The 18,266-nt window shown below is 50.3% G+C and overlaps 1 protein-coding gene across 1 annotated transcript; it reads right to left on the bottom strand.

The window, feature by feature from the left end:
* Nucleotides 1–399: 399 nt before the first annotated feature.
* On the bottom strand, nt 400–7,278 carry LOC131563418 (monocarboxylate transporter 1-like). Its single transcript, XM_058813460.1, has 4 exons — nt 7,065–7,278; nt 3,553–3,696; nt 2,229–3,089; nt 400–1,835 (listed from the first exon to the last, which is right to left on the bottom strand). Exons 1-4 carry the CDS (start codon nt 7,276–7,278, stop codon nt 1,582–1,584), a joined length of 1,473 nt encoding a protein of 490 aa, XP_058669443.1. The 3' UTR covers nt 400–1,581.
* Between the last annotated feature and the right edge of the window lie 10,988 nt (nt 7,279–18,266).

The raw sequence follows: 18,266 nt of genomic DNA, 5'->3' as shown, positions 1-18,266 counted from the left end.
GCTTGGAAGGAAACAGCAAGAGGATCTGCACACTATTCAGACCTTTAAGTGCACGTCCCTCCCCCTCACAATCAAGGCAGTTTTGAGGCTTTTTATAGGTTTCTAAAACTAGAGTGCATGAGGACACTATGCTGTTGCCATCCTACTGCTGAGCAAAGCCTCCTCTTCCAGCTGGAAGGGGGCATCTCACCCTCTCAGTATGTGTCCAGCTTCCACAGGGTGCTCGAGCAGCAAGTGTAGAGTCAGGCCCTACCACAGCCCCCCTCACCCTATCCTCAAAATTGACCCTAAATCTATGCGATCTGGCGCACAGAAATCTCACTTCTAAGAAAGAAGTTCAACATCTGATAGGTAAATTGTAAAAAAACAAGTTTATTTGAAAAAACTCAAGCCTCTTAACATGAATTCTGATCAACATTACTAGAACTTGAGAGCCATTTACCTGCTCCACGTACGTTGAGATATTTTCCAACACTAAAAAATAAAAAATAAATATGTACAAATTCTTTCCTCCCTCTTAGGTGTCCTAGATGTGAGAGGTTCAGCATCCACTGCCTTAAGATCTCAGTTGAACAGAAGCAAGTAAAAGAGGTTTCTCTAACAGATAAAAGAGCAAAAGCAGAAAAAGTCTCAGGGATGTACCATCTCCACTCACCTCACCGCTCTGCCCAAGGCCAGGCACCCAAAACACCTGGCTGGATGGGATGCTCTGGTGGAAGCCCAGCCCATGGGCGGGATGGGCCAGCACAGCCACCAGCAGCGTGAATGCCAGCAGCACAACCTGAGCCCTTTTCACATCACCTAGCACTGGGCTGAGAAGAGGCACTCTTGAGGCAGAGTGGGGAGGCAGGGGGGACTCCAACAGTCCCCAAGGAAGGCTTGGGCAAGCCCTGGAGTGGGTGACACTGCCCAACAAGAACCCCAGCCATCTTTCTTCAACCTGAATATCCCATGAGAGAACACCTACAAAAACAGCGATTTTAAAGAACTACAATAGCTAAAGTGTTTTCAAAACAAATGCCTAAAGACCACCTAAAGAGCCGGGAGGCACTGGGCATGAGGGTTAAGGAGCACCTTGCCCCATGCCTGCATCTCCCCTGCAGAGGACCTGCAGTAAGAAGTGTATGAAGCAGTATTCATCCAGGGCCGGCCCTGAAGCCCATTGTGCTTCAACAAATCCCGTTTTTTGCTTTTTATGGCTTTTTAACAAGAAAACTCCCCAAAACACACACATATCCCCCCGCCCCCCAACCCAAGAAGAATACAGAGCTAAAGCACAGTTTAGAGTTAAGGCTCGTTCAGATTCAGCTAGATATGGAGACTGTAAGGCACATATTAGTACATTCATGTTACTGTTAAACAGCCAGACTATAAAAGCCCCCTGCCCCTGGACACACGAGGATACTGCATGTGTAGTCCTGTTACCTTTAACACAGATGGAAAGACAATTCAGAGCCTGTTTAAAAATGAACACCCGGTTTAAACACTTCTTACAGCCCCCCAGCACCAGCGGAGCTCTGCCCTGGCTGCCACACCAGGGCAGCAGCACTTCCCCCACACTCTGGGGTTAAGACTGGTCCGTCACATGCGGCTCTCCTGCTCTTTGACATTCTTCTGAGGTGAGGAGGCTGCATCAGTTTTTTCCTCTTTCTTCTTCCCAGCCTCATCCATGTTGGTCTCGTCCTCCATCCTTTCCTTCTTCGCTTTCTCCTCCTTGGCCACCAGGCGATAGTTGATGCCCATCCCGATGAAGAGGTAGGTCCCGGCGATGATCAGGACAACCCCACAGGCCCAGTATGTGTACTTGTAGTCACCATACATGTCATTGAGTTTCCCTAAAAGACAAGAGTATACAGTTCAGCAAGAAGACCCCAAAGCAGCTCCAGGTCATGGAGATATTCCCAAGAGCAGCCCAAGCCCATCACCCTCACATTCAGACAAGGACCTGTCCCACATTCCTTTACTCCCTGCTCCCCTACCCTGTGCCACAGGTTCAGATCCCACTTCCTTGGCCATTCCTCAGTGGTCTACAGACTACTGCCCCAGTGCCATGGGCTGCCCGTGGCTCAAGGGAACCCACCACCACTAAGGGAACCCACCAGAGTCAAAGAACCATAAAATCATTAAGGTTGGGAAAGACCTTTAAGATCAAAGTTCAATCACCAACCCAGCACCACCCCACTAAAACCATGCCCTCAAGTGAGTTCTCCAGGCACAGCACATCCTACCTAGCACAGGGGGTCCCAGAAGAACAGGGCAGCACTCCACGATGGTCACCAGGCCAACAGCACTAGAGAACCGCTGAGCTCCCACCAGGTCCATCAGGGTCTCAAAGAGAACCGAGCTCAGCCAGCCAAAGGCGTAGCCAAAGAAGCCAGCATAAATGCAGAAGCCAGTATAGTTGGGGGACATGGGGAGCAAGATGTGGCAAACACCATTGTAAATAATAGCAATGGCAAAGAAATATTGGATGCGGGGTCTGACCCACTTGGTGTTTGCCACCAGTCCCATGGAAGGTCTGGCAAACATGTCCACAAAGGCCAGTATGGAGAGCAGGAAGGCTGCCGAGTCACTAGGAATCTTCTTGCTCTTTGCATAATTGCTGAGGAAGACCAAGGGAGCAAACACCCCGAAGAACATTATTACATTGCCTGACAGATAGAGCAGGAAGCCCCTGTGTTTGAATAGAGTCAGGTCCAAGAATTTGTTGATTGTCTGGAAGACTGAGCCCTTCTCTTGCTTGGCCTTTCCATCAGTGGGGTCCGTGCTGGTGTCACCATCATCCTTTTTCCCCGCTTTCCCAGCCTCCTGCTGTGCTTCCTTATTGGTCTCTTTCTTCTGAACTGGCTTGGGACCTATGGGCCGCATCAGGGATCCAGCCACGCAGCAGTTCAGCAGGAGGCTACCCAGGATGAGGAAGCTGCCACGCCAGCCAAATATGCCAAAGAAGAACTGGTTGAGGGGTGCCAGGGTAGAGAGGAAGACAGGGCTGCCTGCCATTGCCAGCCCATTGGCCAGTGGACGCCTCTTAAAGAAGTACTTGCCAATCATGGTTAAGGCAGGGTTCAGGTTGAAGGCAAGTCCAAGACCTGCAGGAGAGAGATAAGGGGCTCAAGTCTGGGATGCCTCCAGCAGCACTGGCAGAAGGGCTAGTAGGACAAGTGGGGTTTTACTTCTGGGGAGTTCACAGCTCCATTTCCAACTTAGAATCATGGAATCATTCAGGTTAGAAAAGTCCTCTAAGAAAATGGAGTCCAACCATCCCCCCAGCACTGCCAGGTCCCCATTAACCCATGCCCCAAGTGTGACATCCACATGCTTTTTGAACACTTCCAGGGATGGTGATTCCACCAGTGCCCCAGACAGTCCATTCCAACAACTGACTCACCCACTTCCCAGCTGCCATAAGCAGGAGTCAGCCCCTGCTGCCAGCTAAAGAGGCACCCAGGCAGTGACAAGAACCAGAACTCATGCAAATTCAGACATCAACTAATAATTACTGGGTTGAAGTTGCTCCTTTCACTGCCCCACAAGGGCAGAGCTGTCACTTACCCCCTATGACCCCAATACAGAAGTAGAGCCCCTCCACCGTGTTGCAGAAGGAGGCTGCGATCAGCCCACAGCCGGAAAGGCAGCCGCCTACCAATATGATGGGCCGGCTGCCATACTTGTTCACCAGGATGCTGCTGATGGGACCTGGGCAAACAAAGGAGATGCACCAGAGAGGAGTTATCTTTGCATGAGAGACCAAACACACACACAAGCACACTGCATCTTTACTGCCAGATGATTCCAGCTTTCACACAGCATTGTTTCTCCCAGGGAGGGAACTGGGGTAAGGGGAAAGGACAGAAGGTTCAGAGGCAGCTGGAGACAAGAGAATCACAAAATGGTTTGGGTTGGAAGGGACCTTAAAGATCATCTTGTTCCAGTTCCTTGCCATGGGCAGGGACATTTCCTACTAGAACAGGTTGCTGCAATCTAACCCAGTCTTGGCCATTTCCAGGGATGGAGAAGACACAGCTTTTCTAGGCTTCTCTGTGCCTGGGCCTCATCATCCTCATGGAAGAATTTCTTCCTAAATATCTAATCTAAACCAACCATAAGAGAGAGAAAATTGTTGAAGCACAGAAAGCTTTGACTTCTCTGAGCAAGTTGCCTTCTGTGGGCTGAAAGAGGAGCTGCCCAGCCACCACCTGCCCCCAGAGACAGGGCTTTGGGACAGGCCGAAGCCACCTGCCTCATGCTGCACTGGGGGCTCTGCCCTACTTGCAGCCACCCACTCGCCATGAGCTGGGGTCTCAGCCACAAAGCAACTGCACATCTCCTGACAGAGGTTTCTGATCAAGACCAGATGAAGCTCTGAGGAAACACCTTCTCTGGGAGCAAGTGGAGCTCCTCAGGGCTTGGGGAGAAGCAGCAGTGCCCCAGGAGAAGGGGTGCTTCTGTTTTCACTGCTATCCCTAATGCAGACAGGGGCCAATTGCCCTTTTAAGTGCTTCAGTATCAGGCGCTTTAATCCAAAGCAAGCAGTGATAAGAGACTGCCAAGCATGCTCTACAGACACTAAAATGTATTTAAATACACTGAATGAACATCCATTGAATATTAACAGACCTTGCTCTGCCATTAACAGACAGAGAGGTTGTCAACATGTTATTCATTGGTCCTTGGACGGTACTTGACCTTTTTGCCCAGTTTAAACAAAGTCTGGAGCAGGTTGCAGAAGCCTTGGTGCTGCAGAGTCTGCTCCCAGCCTCGCAGCATTCTGCTCTCTGCTACCAGAAGCTCCAGTGCAATGCCACCAGGGATGGGCCATGGCTCTGGGTCCTGTGAGAGGGGGCAGCAGTAGCACCTGAGAGCTGCCACATCACAAGGTGCACAGAGCACTCAGCACTTTGCAAAACCTGAACCTTGAACTCCGCAAATGTGATGCCCCTGAAGAGTCTAAATGCAGCCACAGCCTTTCTTCCGGGAAGTCCCCCTGAAAATAGCAGGCTCCACAGGGCAATCAGCAGGAAGCCACGCAGCTGGGCAGTGCCAGGTACTCTAGGGGCAATTCTCCTCATCCCCCCCTTTTCTAAAGGAAAACAATACCCATACCTGTTTTCTAGATTCACTGGAAGTGTTTTTGACTAAATGTTACCTGATCTAACTTGATTGCTCAAGCTGCCAAAAACACGTAAATAATGGAATCTAATCCCAACATGGGGCTGACAAAGGAGCATTTGACACCATGACATCCATGCATCCTGATGGTGACTGCACAGGGCAGCTGGAGGGAAATGTGCTGCTTCCTCACACCTAGCCCTAGCCAGGACAGAAGCTGCCCCAGCTCTGTGAGATTCTACTACTCCAGAGGATGAACTACTTTTTCAGCCTCCAAGCAGGCAGGTGTCCTAGGAGACAGGGAAAATGGGATGCACACTGGGACTGCTCCAGTTCAGACTCTGTAAAGGGTCTGGTTTCAGGCAGGAATGAATGGGGCAGCAGCAATTCCAGTGCTTCAGCAGCTGGGGGATGAATAAAAAGTTCTGAGATGGAAGCGATCCTCAAGGATCGAGTCCAACTCCTGGCTCTTCAAAGGACAACCCCAACAATCCCACCTTCTGCCTGAGAGTATTGTCCAAAATGCTCCTTGAGCTCTGGCAGCCTTGGGGCTGTGGCCACTGTCCTGAGAAGCCTGTTCAGTACTTGAACACCTTCTGGGGGAAAAATGCACCCAGGTAGATCTGGGGTACTTTCAGCATCCCTTCCACCAGCATATGACCAAGCAGACCAAGACCAGCAGCTGCTGGAATTTAATGGCTACAGCTCAGTGAAAGCAGGAGGGACAGAATCATCATGGAGGGAGGGGGACATGGGGACAACCACTAGTCTAGTACTGGAGAAGGGAGCTCTTACCCCTGCTGCCAGGCAGCTCCAGACAGTGCCCCCAAAAGAACCAGCTCTGAGCTATTGGGAGAGGAGGAATGGCCCAGATTGGGTCTCATTAAGGCAGTTACAGGGTTTACAAGCTTGCTACAACATTGGAGCAGGGAAACGTGCTGGTCGCTTCGCTAGCTGAGCGAGGACAAAGCAGAGCCTGCAGAGGAAAAGCCTCGTGCTGAGCTGGGAGCTGATGTCAGCTCCTTTGGATGCACAAATCCAACAAGGCTGCAGGCAACCTGCCGGCTGGGGACTGGCAGCAGGGACAAGCTCCCATTTGCCTCTGAAGTGGCCACAGCAGCAGGCTCACAGTGTTTCTTTCAGCCCAGCACAAGACTGTGTTTGCAGGCACATACAAGACCTCAGGCTCTGGAGACCAGGAACACTGCATGCTGTTTGCCCATAAAAACATGCATGAAGGACTCAGCTAGAGAGTTAAAAGTCTTCAAAAGGCAGCTTCTGAAGGACAGGGGAGGGAGTGGAGCTGTTTTAGTTTATGTGGGTTTGCCTTATTCTGCTCATGTCTCTGCACTTCCAGTGCACACTACCATTCTCAAACAGCACAAGCTGCCTACAGCACTGCTTGGCACCAGCAAGCAGTAACATGTGGCACGAGGCTTCAGTGCACTCCAAGCACAACTGTGCTGACAAGAAACTGAGGACAGATGCCTACATACGCCCACTATTCCCTGAATTGAAAAAAAAAAAAAATAAAAATCAATGTCTTATCTGAAAGTGCCCCTAAGAGCAGAGTTGCCACATTGCCACATGTGGCAGAGCAGCTCCCTGGCCTTCAGGAGGATGCTGGGAGTAGACACAGCATCTGCAACTCACTGTAACAAGGACAAGGGCAGAATTACACAAGTCATAATTCTCTGGAAAGATTTTAAAGCTTTGCAGAGGACACATTAACCCGGTTTTTGCATTCTGGGCATTAAATGGAACTTTCTGAGCAGCCTCCTTTAAGAAAACTCATTAAGGGAGGTTTTGCTCTCAGATAAGGAGAGAATTCAAAGTGTTAGCAAAATTTTGGTTGTTGTCACCACAGCCAGGTGGGAATCACCAGTCCCAGCAGGAGAGTAGCATCTTGTGCTGTGATGCAGGAGCACAAGTACCACTGCCTCCACCCCACTTACCTCCTGCATACATAACAGCCAGCATGATGGAGGAGATCCAGGACACTTTGCTGCTGGAGGCATTGAAGATGACCTCAATTTCTTTGAAGAACACTGTGATAGATTTGGGGAAGGCATAGGAAAAACCAATGGAAATGAAGGCTCCGACGACCACAGCCCATCCCCATCCTCCTTCAGGAGGAGTGTATCCTGCAGGGCCTCCGATGGGGGGCATCTTGAATCAAGTCGGTGATGACTCAGTTGGGGATCAAAGATCTGCAAAGGACAAAGCATTTCCTCAGCTGAAAGCACAATCCCTGCTCCTGGCACACAGCTGCACGGCTCAAGCTCTGTTTGCAAGGCTGGCATAGCACCGGTGTCCCCACCACCATGGGGAAAGTTGATCCGTGAGGTGAGAGCAGCCCAGGATCACCAGCACAGTGGGCCACTCCAAAGCGCACGCTCAGATTGCAGCTGGCCTTTAAGAGCCCAGTCAGCAGTCAGCACACATTTTCAAGTGACAAATTTAAGACGTGACACCCTGACCCAAGCTGGAAAGGACAGGCAGTGTCTGTGACAGCAGCCAGGACTTATCTGCACAGGCAGAGCTCCCAAAGCATCTGGGTTGCTGGAGTGCAACCCCAGCACTGCAAAATCCCAGGAAGCCCCAGGCCACCTAGAGCTGGAGCTGCACACCGAGGATATTAAATGCAGAAGTACTGAGGGGAAGTAAGTCCCCATGCACGAGCTGAACAGGACACCCCTTTTTCTGCTGAAAAAGGGCAGTTGGGTGTCACAGCACACCCACCATCCCCAAAGGTCAGTGGCTATGGCTAAACTTAGCCTGAGTGCTGACCAAGGAAGGCTCCCATATGCCACCAGAGAAGGCAGAGGTGGATCCACACAGAGAAGTCCCAGCAGAGCCTGGTTCCCCTGCAGGGCACTTCTGGACCCAACTGCATCCAAACTCTCCTCCTTGATCAAAAAGGCTAAGGCGGGTTTCACAAAGCACCCAAGTATAAAAACAATTCACTTAAAAATTTCAAAACTAGAAGTGACTAGAAAACAAAAGGCAGATGGAAGCCAATCCCATTCTGCAATCCCATTCTGTACAGAGCCCCCTGTGCTTCCCTCTCTGCCGACTGCCCTGCCAGTAAACCTGACTGAGGCACTTCTGTGCATCTCTGCCCCTCTGAGCTGGGGCAGAGGGTTGTTTCTCTCATTGCAGGGTGCTGTGCATGCCATTGCTGTTGAAATGAAAACTTTATGGAGAGGAGCAGTTCTCTCTGTTAAAAACACAAATGTGAAATAGAGCCTTACCTTCTAGCAATGCGTGCCAGCAGTTCTGCAGTGCAAAATGGTGAATTTTTGTTCTTTTGGGTATAGTACTGAGAATATTGAAAATCTTGCTGAACTGCAAAAGAATTGTCTCATTTTAGCAACATACATATTTACTGTCATCTACTCAGCAAAAAATGCATGCTTACCTTACATCTCATCATGTGCATATGACTCAGTAATGGTATAATTTATATAGCAGTAAGAACCATATAATTACTTCCCATCTAAGTATTAATTGTAATTGTGTCAATCTTTGGAGTGTAGAAATGATGATTACAGTTGAAAATTATTTAGTATTTACAGAAAATCCAAGTGCAATTTTAATAATTTGGATGCTGCTTCCTTTTAAACATCATTATGTATTTACTGTACTGAGCTTTACATATCCTTTAGTGGGGACAGAAAATGAAGTCCATTTTCTCTGTGTAAAAAACTTTTTTTTTTTTTTTGTATGTTAGTGAAAATGCCTCTAAGAAATTTCCTGGAGATGAGCCTGTGATAACTCTGCTCCCCTGCCACAGCTCCTTGGCTCCTGTCCCTGGTCCCAGATGGAGCCCCAAGGGCTGGCTGGAGCTCCATCCCTGCTGTTGATGTGCTGGCAGCCAGTTCTGCTTCCTGCCAGCACCCAGACTCACCCTGGGGTTTGCCATTAGACACAGAACTTAAAAATTACTTTAAAATGTAGAGTGCGTTCCCTGCAGTAACACATTTCAAAACAACACAGCAAAGAAGTTTTCCAGGGGAAAGTCCCAAGGAAAGCACAGGGTTGAGCTCTCCTTGCTCTCATGTGGGTTGTGTGTTCTAGGCCAGACACACAGAAGCTTTCAGACACGGAATGGGACTATTTTAGAAGAGGAATGGGACTATTTCAGATGAGGAATGGGACTATTTCAGATGAGGAAAAGGACTTTCCAGGCAGAAGTGAACAACAAGATCCCAACTCTGTTTCATTTCAGAAACCTGTCCTTGGCCGCCTGCTGTTGGATGTCGGGACTGGCTCCTAGTGTGAATCTTGCAGCATTTTTTTTGCTTTCCACACAAAGGAATGGGGGAGGCAGATGCTCCTGTCCCACCCATGGATCGTGCCCAGCTCAGGATGAGCAGACCGAGGCTGGGGGATGCGCTGTCCCTCAAGCCCAGCCCCCGCCCCGGGAGCTGGGCCCAGCGGGCGCCTGGGGCTCGGCCAGCGGCTCCGGGAGGGGAAAAGCGGCAAGGGGTGCCCATGAGGGGCTGGGTACCTACTGCCCTGCCCGTCCCAGAGCCAGTGCCCGTTCTGGGAGGCCCTCGGTGCCACACTCGGTCCCCTCTGGCGGGGCTGGTGCAGGGGAGGCTCCGGCGAGTGCAGCCCCGGCCGGCCCTGGGGACGAGGTCTTGCTGTGCCCCGGCCCTGCCGAGCCTGAGCTGAGCTCCCACTGCCCTGGCCCCGCTGTGCCCCGGCCCCGCTGTGACCCGGCCCTGCCGTGCCTGAGCTGAGCTCCCACTGCCCCGGCCCCGCTGTGACCCGGCCCCGCTGTGCCCCGGCCCTGCCGTGCCCCGGCCCCGCTGTGACCCGGCCCTCCCGTGCCTGAGCTGAGCTCCCACTGCCCCGGCCCTGCCGTGCCTGAGCTGAGCTGAGCTCCAACTGTCCCGGCCCTGCCGTGCCTGAGCTGAGCTCCAACTGTCCCGGCCCTGCCGTGCCTGAGCTGAGCTGAGCTCCAACTGCCCCGGCCCTGCTGTGCCCGAGCTGAGCTCCAACGGCCCCGGCCCCGCTGTGGCCCGGCCCTGCTGTGCCTGAGCTGAGCTCCCACTGGCCTGGCACACCGCCGGGGACCCACGCACTGCCAGCCCAGTGTCTGGCCTCACTCGTTGGGTTCCTTTTCCTGGTCCCTTCTCTAAAGCTGGGAACGCTCCGAGGCCCCTGAGGCTCTGTTACTGAGCCCAGCCCGGTGTCTCTGTTTGCACGGCGCTCCCAGCGCTCCCAGAGCTCACCCGGGAACACTCACAGAGTGCTCCTCACGGGAAAAGAGCCGGGATTGTGTCTGGGAGTGCAGCCGTGTGCGGAGCCGGCCTGCAGCACCCTCTGGGGTCGCTGTGCCTCCCCCTGGCTGCAGCGAGGCCGGCGAGGACGCGCAGCTCCCGCCTGCCCAGCCGTGCTGTACCTGGGGACCCAGCGCCACTCTCCTCCACCCGTGGTGCGTGGTGGCTTTTGAGGAAAACTTGCAACAGGTTTGCAATGGCCGGGAAAGCCTGGTACCAAAGGAATAATGTGAATATTATTTTTTTTTCCTTTTGTTTCTAGTGGTACTGATAAAAATCTTTTTTTTAGCCAGTGCTTTGCCTACTGAAACACACAGACAAAGAGTTATTTAAAAATGCTTTGTTGTCAATACACCGAATGAGCTGTACAATGACACCTGCAATGACAACAAAAGGCTCTTCTTTTTCCATCTGTTCTAAAACATGCAAAGTATCATAAAATCAACAAGTAGGCTTGACTGGATAACATTTATCTTCATTATGAGTGGCTAATTTCAATGGATTCTGCAATGCTTCAGAAAGGTCAGATGCACTGCTTGTCTCGGCTGCTCTTTTATGCTGTGTGATGCCATGGAACACTTTGAAGCACAAACGGGGAAATTTACGTAAACTTGCAAAATTCATTGTAAAAAAAAAAATCCCATTGGGATTCACAGGGGTGCCATTACATCCCTGTTTAAAGATATAAAATCGGTAAAACTTCCAGAGGCTTTATTCTTCTGTTGGTCCGAGTTCTTCAGGAGAGGCGCAGGAAAGCGGCGCTGTCACTGCGGTGCTGGGGCCCGAGGGGCAGCGGGGTGTTTGGTGTCAGCGGAGGGTGTTCGGTGTCAGCGGAGGGTGTTCGGTGTCCCCTCGGACACACGCCGTGCCCACACGCTGTGCCCACACGCCGTGCCCACACGCCGTGCCCACACGCTGTGCTCACACGCTGGGCTCACACGCTGTGCTCACACGCTGGGCTCACACGCTGTGCCCACACGCCGTGCCCACAAGCCGTGCCCACACGCTGTGCTCACACGCTGCTGTCCCGCTCCCCACACCGGGAGATGACGGCCAGGGCCGGGCCGGGCTCCCGCAGCCTCCCTGCGGCACGGGCTGCCCCCTCCTCCTGCCTGCTACAGATGTTTCCAGGTGTTTCAATTCTTTGGCAAGGGTCCGTCAGGGAATATGGGGGGGGATCATCTGTGGGAATATATATCTGTGTTGCTCCTGGCCCCACACATTCGTCGTAGCTGGAAGAAAAAAAGGAATATTCATTAAATTCCTGGGAAAAAAAAAAAAAAGCCACAGTACATTACTTCAGCATAACAGAGGCAAGTAAAGTGAGAAGAAAACGAGTGTCTGGTGTTTTCCTCAGCCCACATCCTTGCTGAACCTGCCATGTCAGACAACTCAAGCGTATAGCACTTAAAACCACCCAGAGGTGCAGTCACCAGAAGTGCAGGGCAGCCAGGGCTCACTCCCGCTCTCACCTGCCTGTGAGAGCCAGGCTAGAAAAGCCCGGGGGCAGAGGAGGTGCTGCTGCTGTTTCAGCTGTGAAATGAGGCACGGAGGTGATGCAGTCTGCAGCAGACATCGCTGTGCTGCCCTGGCTGCAGTCCCTGGAGCTCAGCCCGCAGCCCTGGGAGGGAGCTGAGCGCTGCCAGGGCGGAGCTGCATCACTGCACACGCTGGGGCTGCTCACTCTGGGCTGGCACAGTGCCCCTTGCGCCCCTCCCAAAGAGCAGGGACAGGCCAGGTGCTTGGGGGGTTCCATGGGGTGCACCAGGCTCTGTGGTTCTGTCTGTTCCCTCCTCACTCTGCTCTGTGCTCCCTGGTACAGGCAAGAGCCCTGAAGAGTCACAACAGCATGATCTTAAATGTTAGACCTGCTTTGTGGCTGCTGTTTACCCATTCCAGCATCATTTTAACTCCAGTCCTGAAGAAGGAAATGTCTCCTATCAAATACCCTTTCTCTACTGAGTTAACCTGAAAAACATTTCTGCTGGAGCCAGACAAATTAAGAACCTATTTCCTCAGCCACACTAACTGCAGGGCAATTAAGATCTGGGATATTTCCTGAAAATTGGGATATTGAGCATGTGTCTTCTCAGCAGACTGCAGCACACACTGTGCCCCTGTGTTACTGCCAGGCTCCCAAACCCCAGGCTGGGTGATGGAAATGGTTCTTGGGGAAGGGAGAGGTTAGAAAGTGAAATCAGAGTGCTACATAACTAGACTCAAATATCCATGGGGGTTTTTATTTTTACCTCCATTTCATCTTACTTTTATATTCATCAGGACAATGGCTTTAAATTCAGACTAGAAAATTTCAATTTCCCCATCAGAAAATAATATTTGAGAACCCAAGTCTGTTCTGAAAACCCTGTGTAGGGCTGCTAGATATTTTAGAAAAGTCCAAGCATGTTAGGAAGTAGAATTGGGGGTTTTTTTACAGCATGTAGAAAAGGTGTCACTCCAGCCTCTACTGAACACATTGAAGCTTTCAAACATACTTGGTAGTATTTGAAAATCAGAGATTGAGGACCTGATGTCTTCCACTCTCCTTGAGCTCCATGAGGTAAAGAAACAGCCACTTCTTGCAGATTCCTATGAGCTGCATCTTTACTTCATTTGCATTTTGCTGACCCAAAGCCTGGTGAATTTATTTAAAATCTCTCCTCAGGTTTTGACTGATTTAATCAGGCTAACAGAGAGCACTTACTGGGCCTGTCAGCACAGCTGCTGGCAGGGTGGTTTGAGTGATGCTGGAGGAAGTGTCTCTGCAGCCATGGCTCATCTCAAGGCCTCTGTGGGAGTCAGGATGGGCACTGCACAGCTGTGGTCATCCCCATACACCCACCTGCAGCAGGAAGGTGGCAGCTAGCAGTAGCAATGTGGGTGGCACTGATCACCCTGCCATTTCTTGGAAGTGTTCAAAGCCAGGCTGATGGGGCTTGTAGCAGCCTGGTCTAGTGAAAAAGTGGCCCTGCCCATGTCATGGAGGGGAATGAGATGAGCTTTAAGGTCTCTTCCAACCCAAACCAGTCCATGATTCTCTAATTCTCTCTGCCTCTATCGCAGCCAGGGCAGACAGCCCCAGCTGCTGGCCATGGGTCTGACCGGCCTTTGCCAGCAGCTGCCCACCCTGCTGGGCCCCACCAGCATCTTGGCAGCGGCTGGGAACAGCAGCATTTGTTTGCAGAGTAGCGGCCCAGAGTGCTTGGACAGAGATGCACACTCAGCATAACCCAAATCTCCCAAAACAACTGAATAAAGTCCCTGGGCAGAGCAGGAGCAGGCAGGGACCCAGATCCCCTCCTCATGCTTGTCACACGAATGAGCTCTGCAGCCAGGCTCCCCTCTCCCCAGGAAGGGGATTGTGATGTGTTGTGGGGAGGATTAGGCTGTTTCTGTTTCAGGAGGCTGGGAATGTCTGTCGGTGAAGGGCTGTAGGCCTGCCAGGCCTCTTGCAGAACCACAGGCACCATGGCCCCACAGAGTGGGGAAAACGGGCTCAAGGCAGCCATGGGTTTGGGGTGCATTTGGCAATGGAGGATGGCCCAACAGCACAGCAGAGGCAGCAGCGGCCTCCCAGCCCAGAACCACTGTGTTCAGAGGGCTCACAGAGGGAAGAAGGGAAAAGAGGGAGGACAGCTGAGGTCTGCCTGCCTTATCCCACTCCCACCATCAAGAGGCCTGGCTGCCACCAGCAGTCAGCAGCCAGCAGCAGTTCCAATCCAGCAGCTGGAGCACAGCCTGCTCCTCTAGGAGCCCCTCACACCCCCCCAGCTGCTGCTGAGCAATCCAGGCCGGCAACTTCAGATGTTTGGGAAAACAAACTCCAGGGGAATTAGCTCCCAAGTATTTCCTCAATTCTGCTCGCTATGAAGAGAATTTTATTTTGCTGTCCCTGGAGGAAGGAAGGCAACATGGCCAGGTGCATAAAGGAAACCTGTGGAAGAATGGTGGGAATCTGGCCAGCAATACTCCCACTCCTCCCAACTCCTGGCACGGGGAGCAGGGAAGCACACATGTCCCCACGGATGTACTGTGGTCCTTTGCAAAGGAACCACATCCAGCAGATCTCCATCTCCTCCCGTTAGGCAGCACAATGGGTTCAGCCTGCAGAGCAGCCCTGGAGCACAAGGGCTGGTTTGGGCATCCACTGTCCACTCAGCCATCATCATGGGTAAAGCCAGGGCTCCCATCTCCTTTTCGATCCCTGTGCCTAATTTTAGCTCCTGTTTTACAGGTACATAACACTGAGAGAGGCTCTGGGAGCCCAGGTCGTGTACTTCCCAGCACTGTAGATAACTTTGCTTGCAGAAATAACATGACTAAATAGAGCTCTCCTGCTCCTGAGAGCTGAACCAGGAGCAGGCACAGGGGCAGCCCCTGAAGCTGTGCCCTGAAGGGGTGCCATGTTGGAATTTATAAAGTTAGAGGGTTTTTAGGAAATGGTTAAAAAAGTATAGGCTTTAGATGGAAGTTTTGTTAGTATTGTAAATACAGCAGAAAAGTTTTTTAAGTAGTAGAGTATATGTGACAAATAACAATAGGCTTCTGTAGAATTGGTTTATGGATGGTAACAAGGTTATTTAATGTATATTTTTAGAAGGTTAGTATAAATAGAGTTTTGTTTTTTCTTTTTTATGAATTAGTATTTGTTTTACTATTATGTGTGTTTTATATGATTAGATAGAATTTTTGTCAATATGTGTTGTTTTATGTATGATTGGTTGAAATTTAAGTTGAGATAGTTTTACGTTATGCTGTAATGTTCTACGTCTTTAGCATTTTCTGTAGATCAGTGAGCTGTTAACATCCTGTCTCCATTGTCTAACAATGTCCTGAAACTGATCTGCTGAAAACAAAAAAAGCTCTTCACTGGTCTGGTTTGTCCAGTGTTGTCCATATCTGGACGTAGTTGCCGCAGCCCATGGTTTCCTTAGTAATGCGTAAGTTTGTGACACAATTAGAGATATATTTTCCCATATATACACCCCCCACATTTTGGTGAATTGCTGGAACCCATAAAGTTAGAGGGTTTTTAGGAAATGGTTAAAAAAGTATAGGCCTCAGACCGAAGTTTTGCTAGCATTGCAAATACAGCAGAAAAGTTTCCTAAGCAGTAGAGCATATGTGACAAATAACAATAGGCTTCTGTAGAATTGGTTTATGGATGGTAACAAGGTTATTTAATGTATATCTTTAGAAGGTTAGCATGAATAGAGCTCTGTTCTTTGTCTCTTATGAACCAGTCTTTGTTTTACCTACCATCACGTGTGTTTCATATGATTAGATAGAATTCTTGTCAATATGTGTTGTTCTATGTATGATTGGGTGAATTCTAAGCTGAGATGGTTTTATGCTATGCTGTAATGCCACACCTCCTGGGCATTCCCTGTAGATCAGCGAGCTGTTAACATCCTGTCTCCATTGTCTAACAATGTCCTGAAACTGATGTGCTGAAAATAAAAAAGCTCTTCACTAGTGTAGTTTGTCCAGTATTGTCCATATCTAAATGTAATTACCACAACCCATAATTTCCTTAATAACACGTAAATTCCTAACACAATTAAACATATATTTTCCCATATATACACCCCCCACATGCCACACCTGCCATAGCAAGGACTGTGCTCCACCCCAATCAGGGCACTTTGTTTCTAGCCTAATACAGGGCCAGAGCAAGTTTCTCCTCCCAATCCAACCTTCCACTCTTACCTGCATTTCCACAGCATTGGATCAGAGGAACAAGTCCCACAGGAGATCCTGGAACAAGGACAGGGTGGACACCCAGCTCCAGAGAGGGCATGGAGGTCACCAGTAGAGAACAACCAGGATTTACTACTGAAGTGTTCCCAGCCAGCCACATTCAAGCAGCAGGAAATTGTTTAAACACTTTTTTCCTTAGAAGCAAGGTTGGCTTCCTGCCCTAGCTAAGTGAGCCTCTTCCAGTGGCCCTGGCTACAGGAACACCCATGTCAGCTGTGGACACAGCCCAGACAGGACCCCCAATGACCACAAGAGGTAGGGACCCGCAGAATAGAGCTGAGCACATTCTGCATTTCACAGAACAGATGCTCTTCCCAGCAGGCATCACCAATGTTTGATATGGCAGAAGAGCCCAGGCCCTCCTGCAGCTCTGTCTGAATCCCACCAGACACCACCCCACACACAGAGGGGACCTTGTCTGTAGATACAAAAACTTGGATAACAGGGCAAATTTCCCAGAGGTTGGTTATTGTGATGTGAGCCCATCTCTCTGGGGGTCCACCAGACACCCCATCTATAAAAATACAATTACCTGGCTTTGCAATACCACAGCTCAGTAACTGTACATCCTCTTTTGCAAAATACTCCCCTGGCTTAATAATCTACAGTCTTTAAAAAAAAAACCCAACAATTCAGGGTGCTTTATGAGATATTTAGACCAAAAAAAGCAAAATGGGCCTGGCAGACAAGGGAGAGCAAGGAGAGCAGTTGCAATGCAGGGCTTGAAGCTGCCACAGACTCAGAGACCCCAGAACAACTCCCTCATGACCACCTTCATTTAACCCCTCATTTAGTTTCAGGCCCATACAGGTGTGGTTCCACTCAGCTTGGAAGGAAACAGCAAGAGGATCTGCACACTATTCAGACCTTTAAGTGCACGTCCCTCCCCCTCACAATCAAGGCAGTTTTGAGGCTTTTTATAGGTTTCTAAAACTAGAGTGCATGAGGACACTATGCTGTTGCCATCCTACTGCTGAGCAAAGCCTCCTCTTCCAGCTGGAAGGGGGCATCTCACCCTCTCAGTATGTGTCCAGCTTCCACAGGGTGCTCGAGCAGCAAGTGTAGAGTCAGGCCCTACCACAGCCCCCCTCACCCTATCCTCAAAATTGACCCTAAATCTATGCGATCTGGCGCACAGAAATCTCACTTCTAAGAAAGAAGTTCAACATCTGATAGGTAAATTGTAAAAAAACAAGTTTATTTGAAAAAACTCAAGCCTCTTAACATGAATTCTGATCAACATTACTAGAACTTGAGAGCCATTTACCTGCTCCATGTACGTTGAGATATTTTCCAACACTAAAAAATAAAAAATAAATATGTACAAATTCTTTCCTCCCTCTTAGGTGTCCTAGATGTGAGAGGTTCAGCATCCACTGCCTTAAGATCTCAGTTGAACAGAAGCAAGTAAAAGAGGTTTCTCTAACAGATAAAAGAGCAAAAGCAGAAAAAGTCTCAGGGATGTACCATCTCCACTCACCTCACCGCTCTGCCCAAGGCCAGGCACCCAAAACACCTGGCTGGATGGGATGCTCTGGTGGAAGTCCAGCCCATGGGCGGGATGGGCCAGCACAGCCACCAGCAGCGTGAATGCCAGCAGCACAACCTGAGCCCTTTTCACATCACCTAGCACTGGGCTGAGAAGAGGCACTCTTGAGGCAGAGTGGGGAGGCAGGGGGGACTCCAACAGTCCCCAAGGAAGGCTTGGGCAAGCCCTGGAGTGGGTGACACTGCCCAACAAGAACCCCAGCCATCTTTCTTCAACCTAAATATCCCATGAGAGAACACCTACAAAAACAGCGATTTTAAAGAACTACAATAGCTAAAGTGTTTTCAAAACAAATGCCTAAAGACCACCTAAAGAGCCGGGAGGCACTGGGCATGAGGGTTAAGGAGCACCTTGCCCCATGCCTGCATCTCCCCTGCAGAGGACCTGCAGTAAGAAGTGTATGAAGCAGTATTCATCCAGGGCCGGCCCTGAAGCCCATTGTGCTTCAACAATCCAGTATCCTGCTTTTTAAGGCTTTTTAACAAAAAAACTCCCCAAAACACACACATATCCCCCCGTCCCCCAACCCAAGCTAAAGCACAGTTTAGAGTTAAGGC

Source organism: Ammospiza caudacuta, chromosome 13 (assembly GCF_027887145.1).
Source record: "Ammospiza caudacuta isolate bAmmCau1 chromosome 13, bAmmCau1.pri, whole genome shotgun sequence".
Lineage (NCBI taxonomy): Eukaryota > Metazoa > Chordata > Aves > Passeriformes > Passerellidae > Ammospiza > Ammospiza caudacuta.
This window is presented reverse-complemented; position numbering and strand designations above follow the sequence as displayed.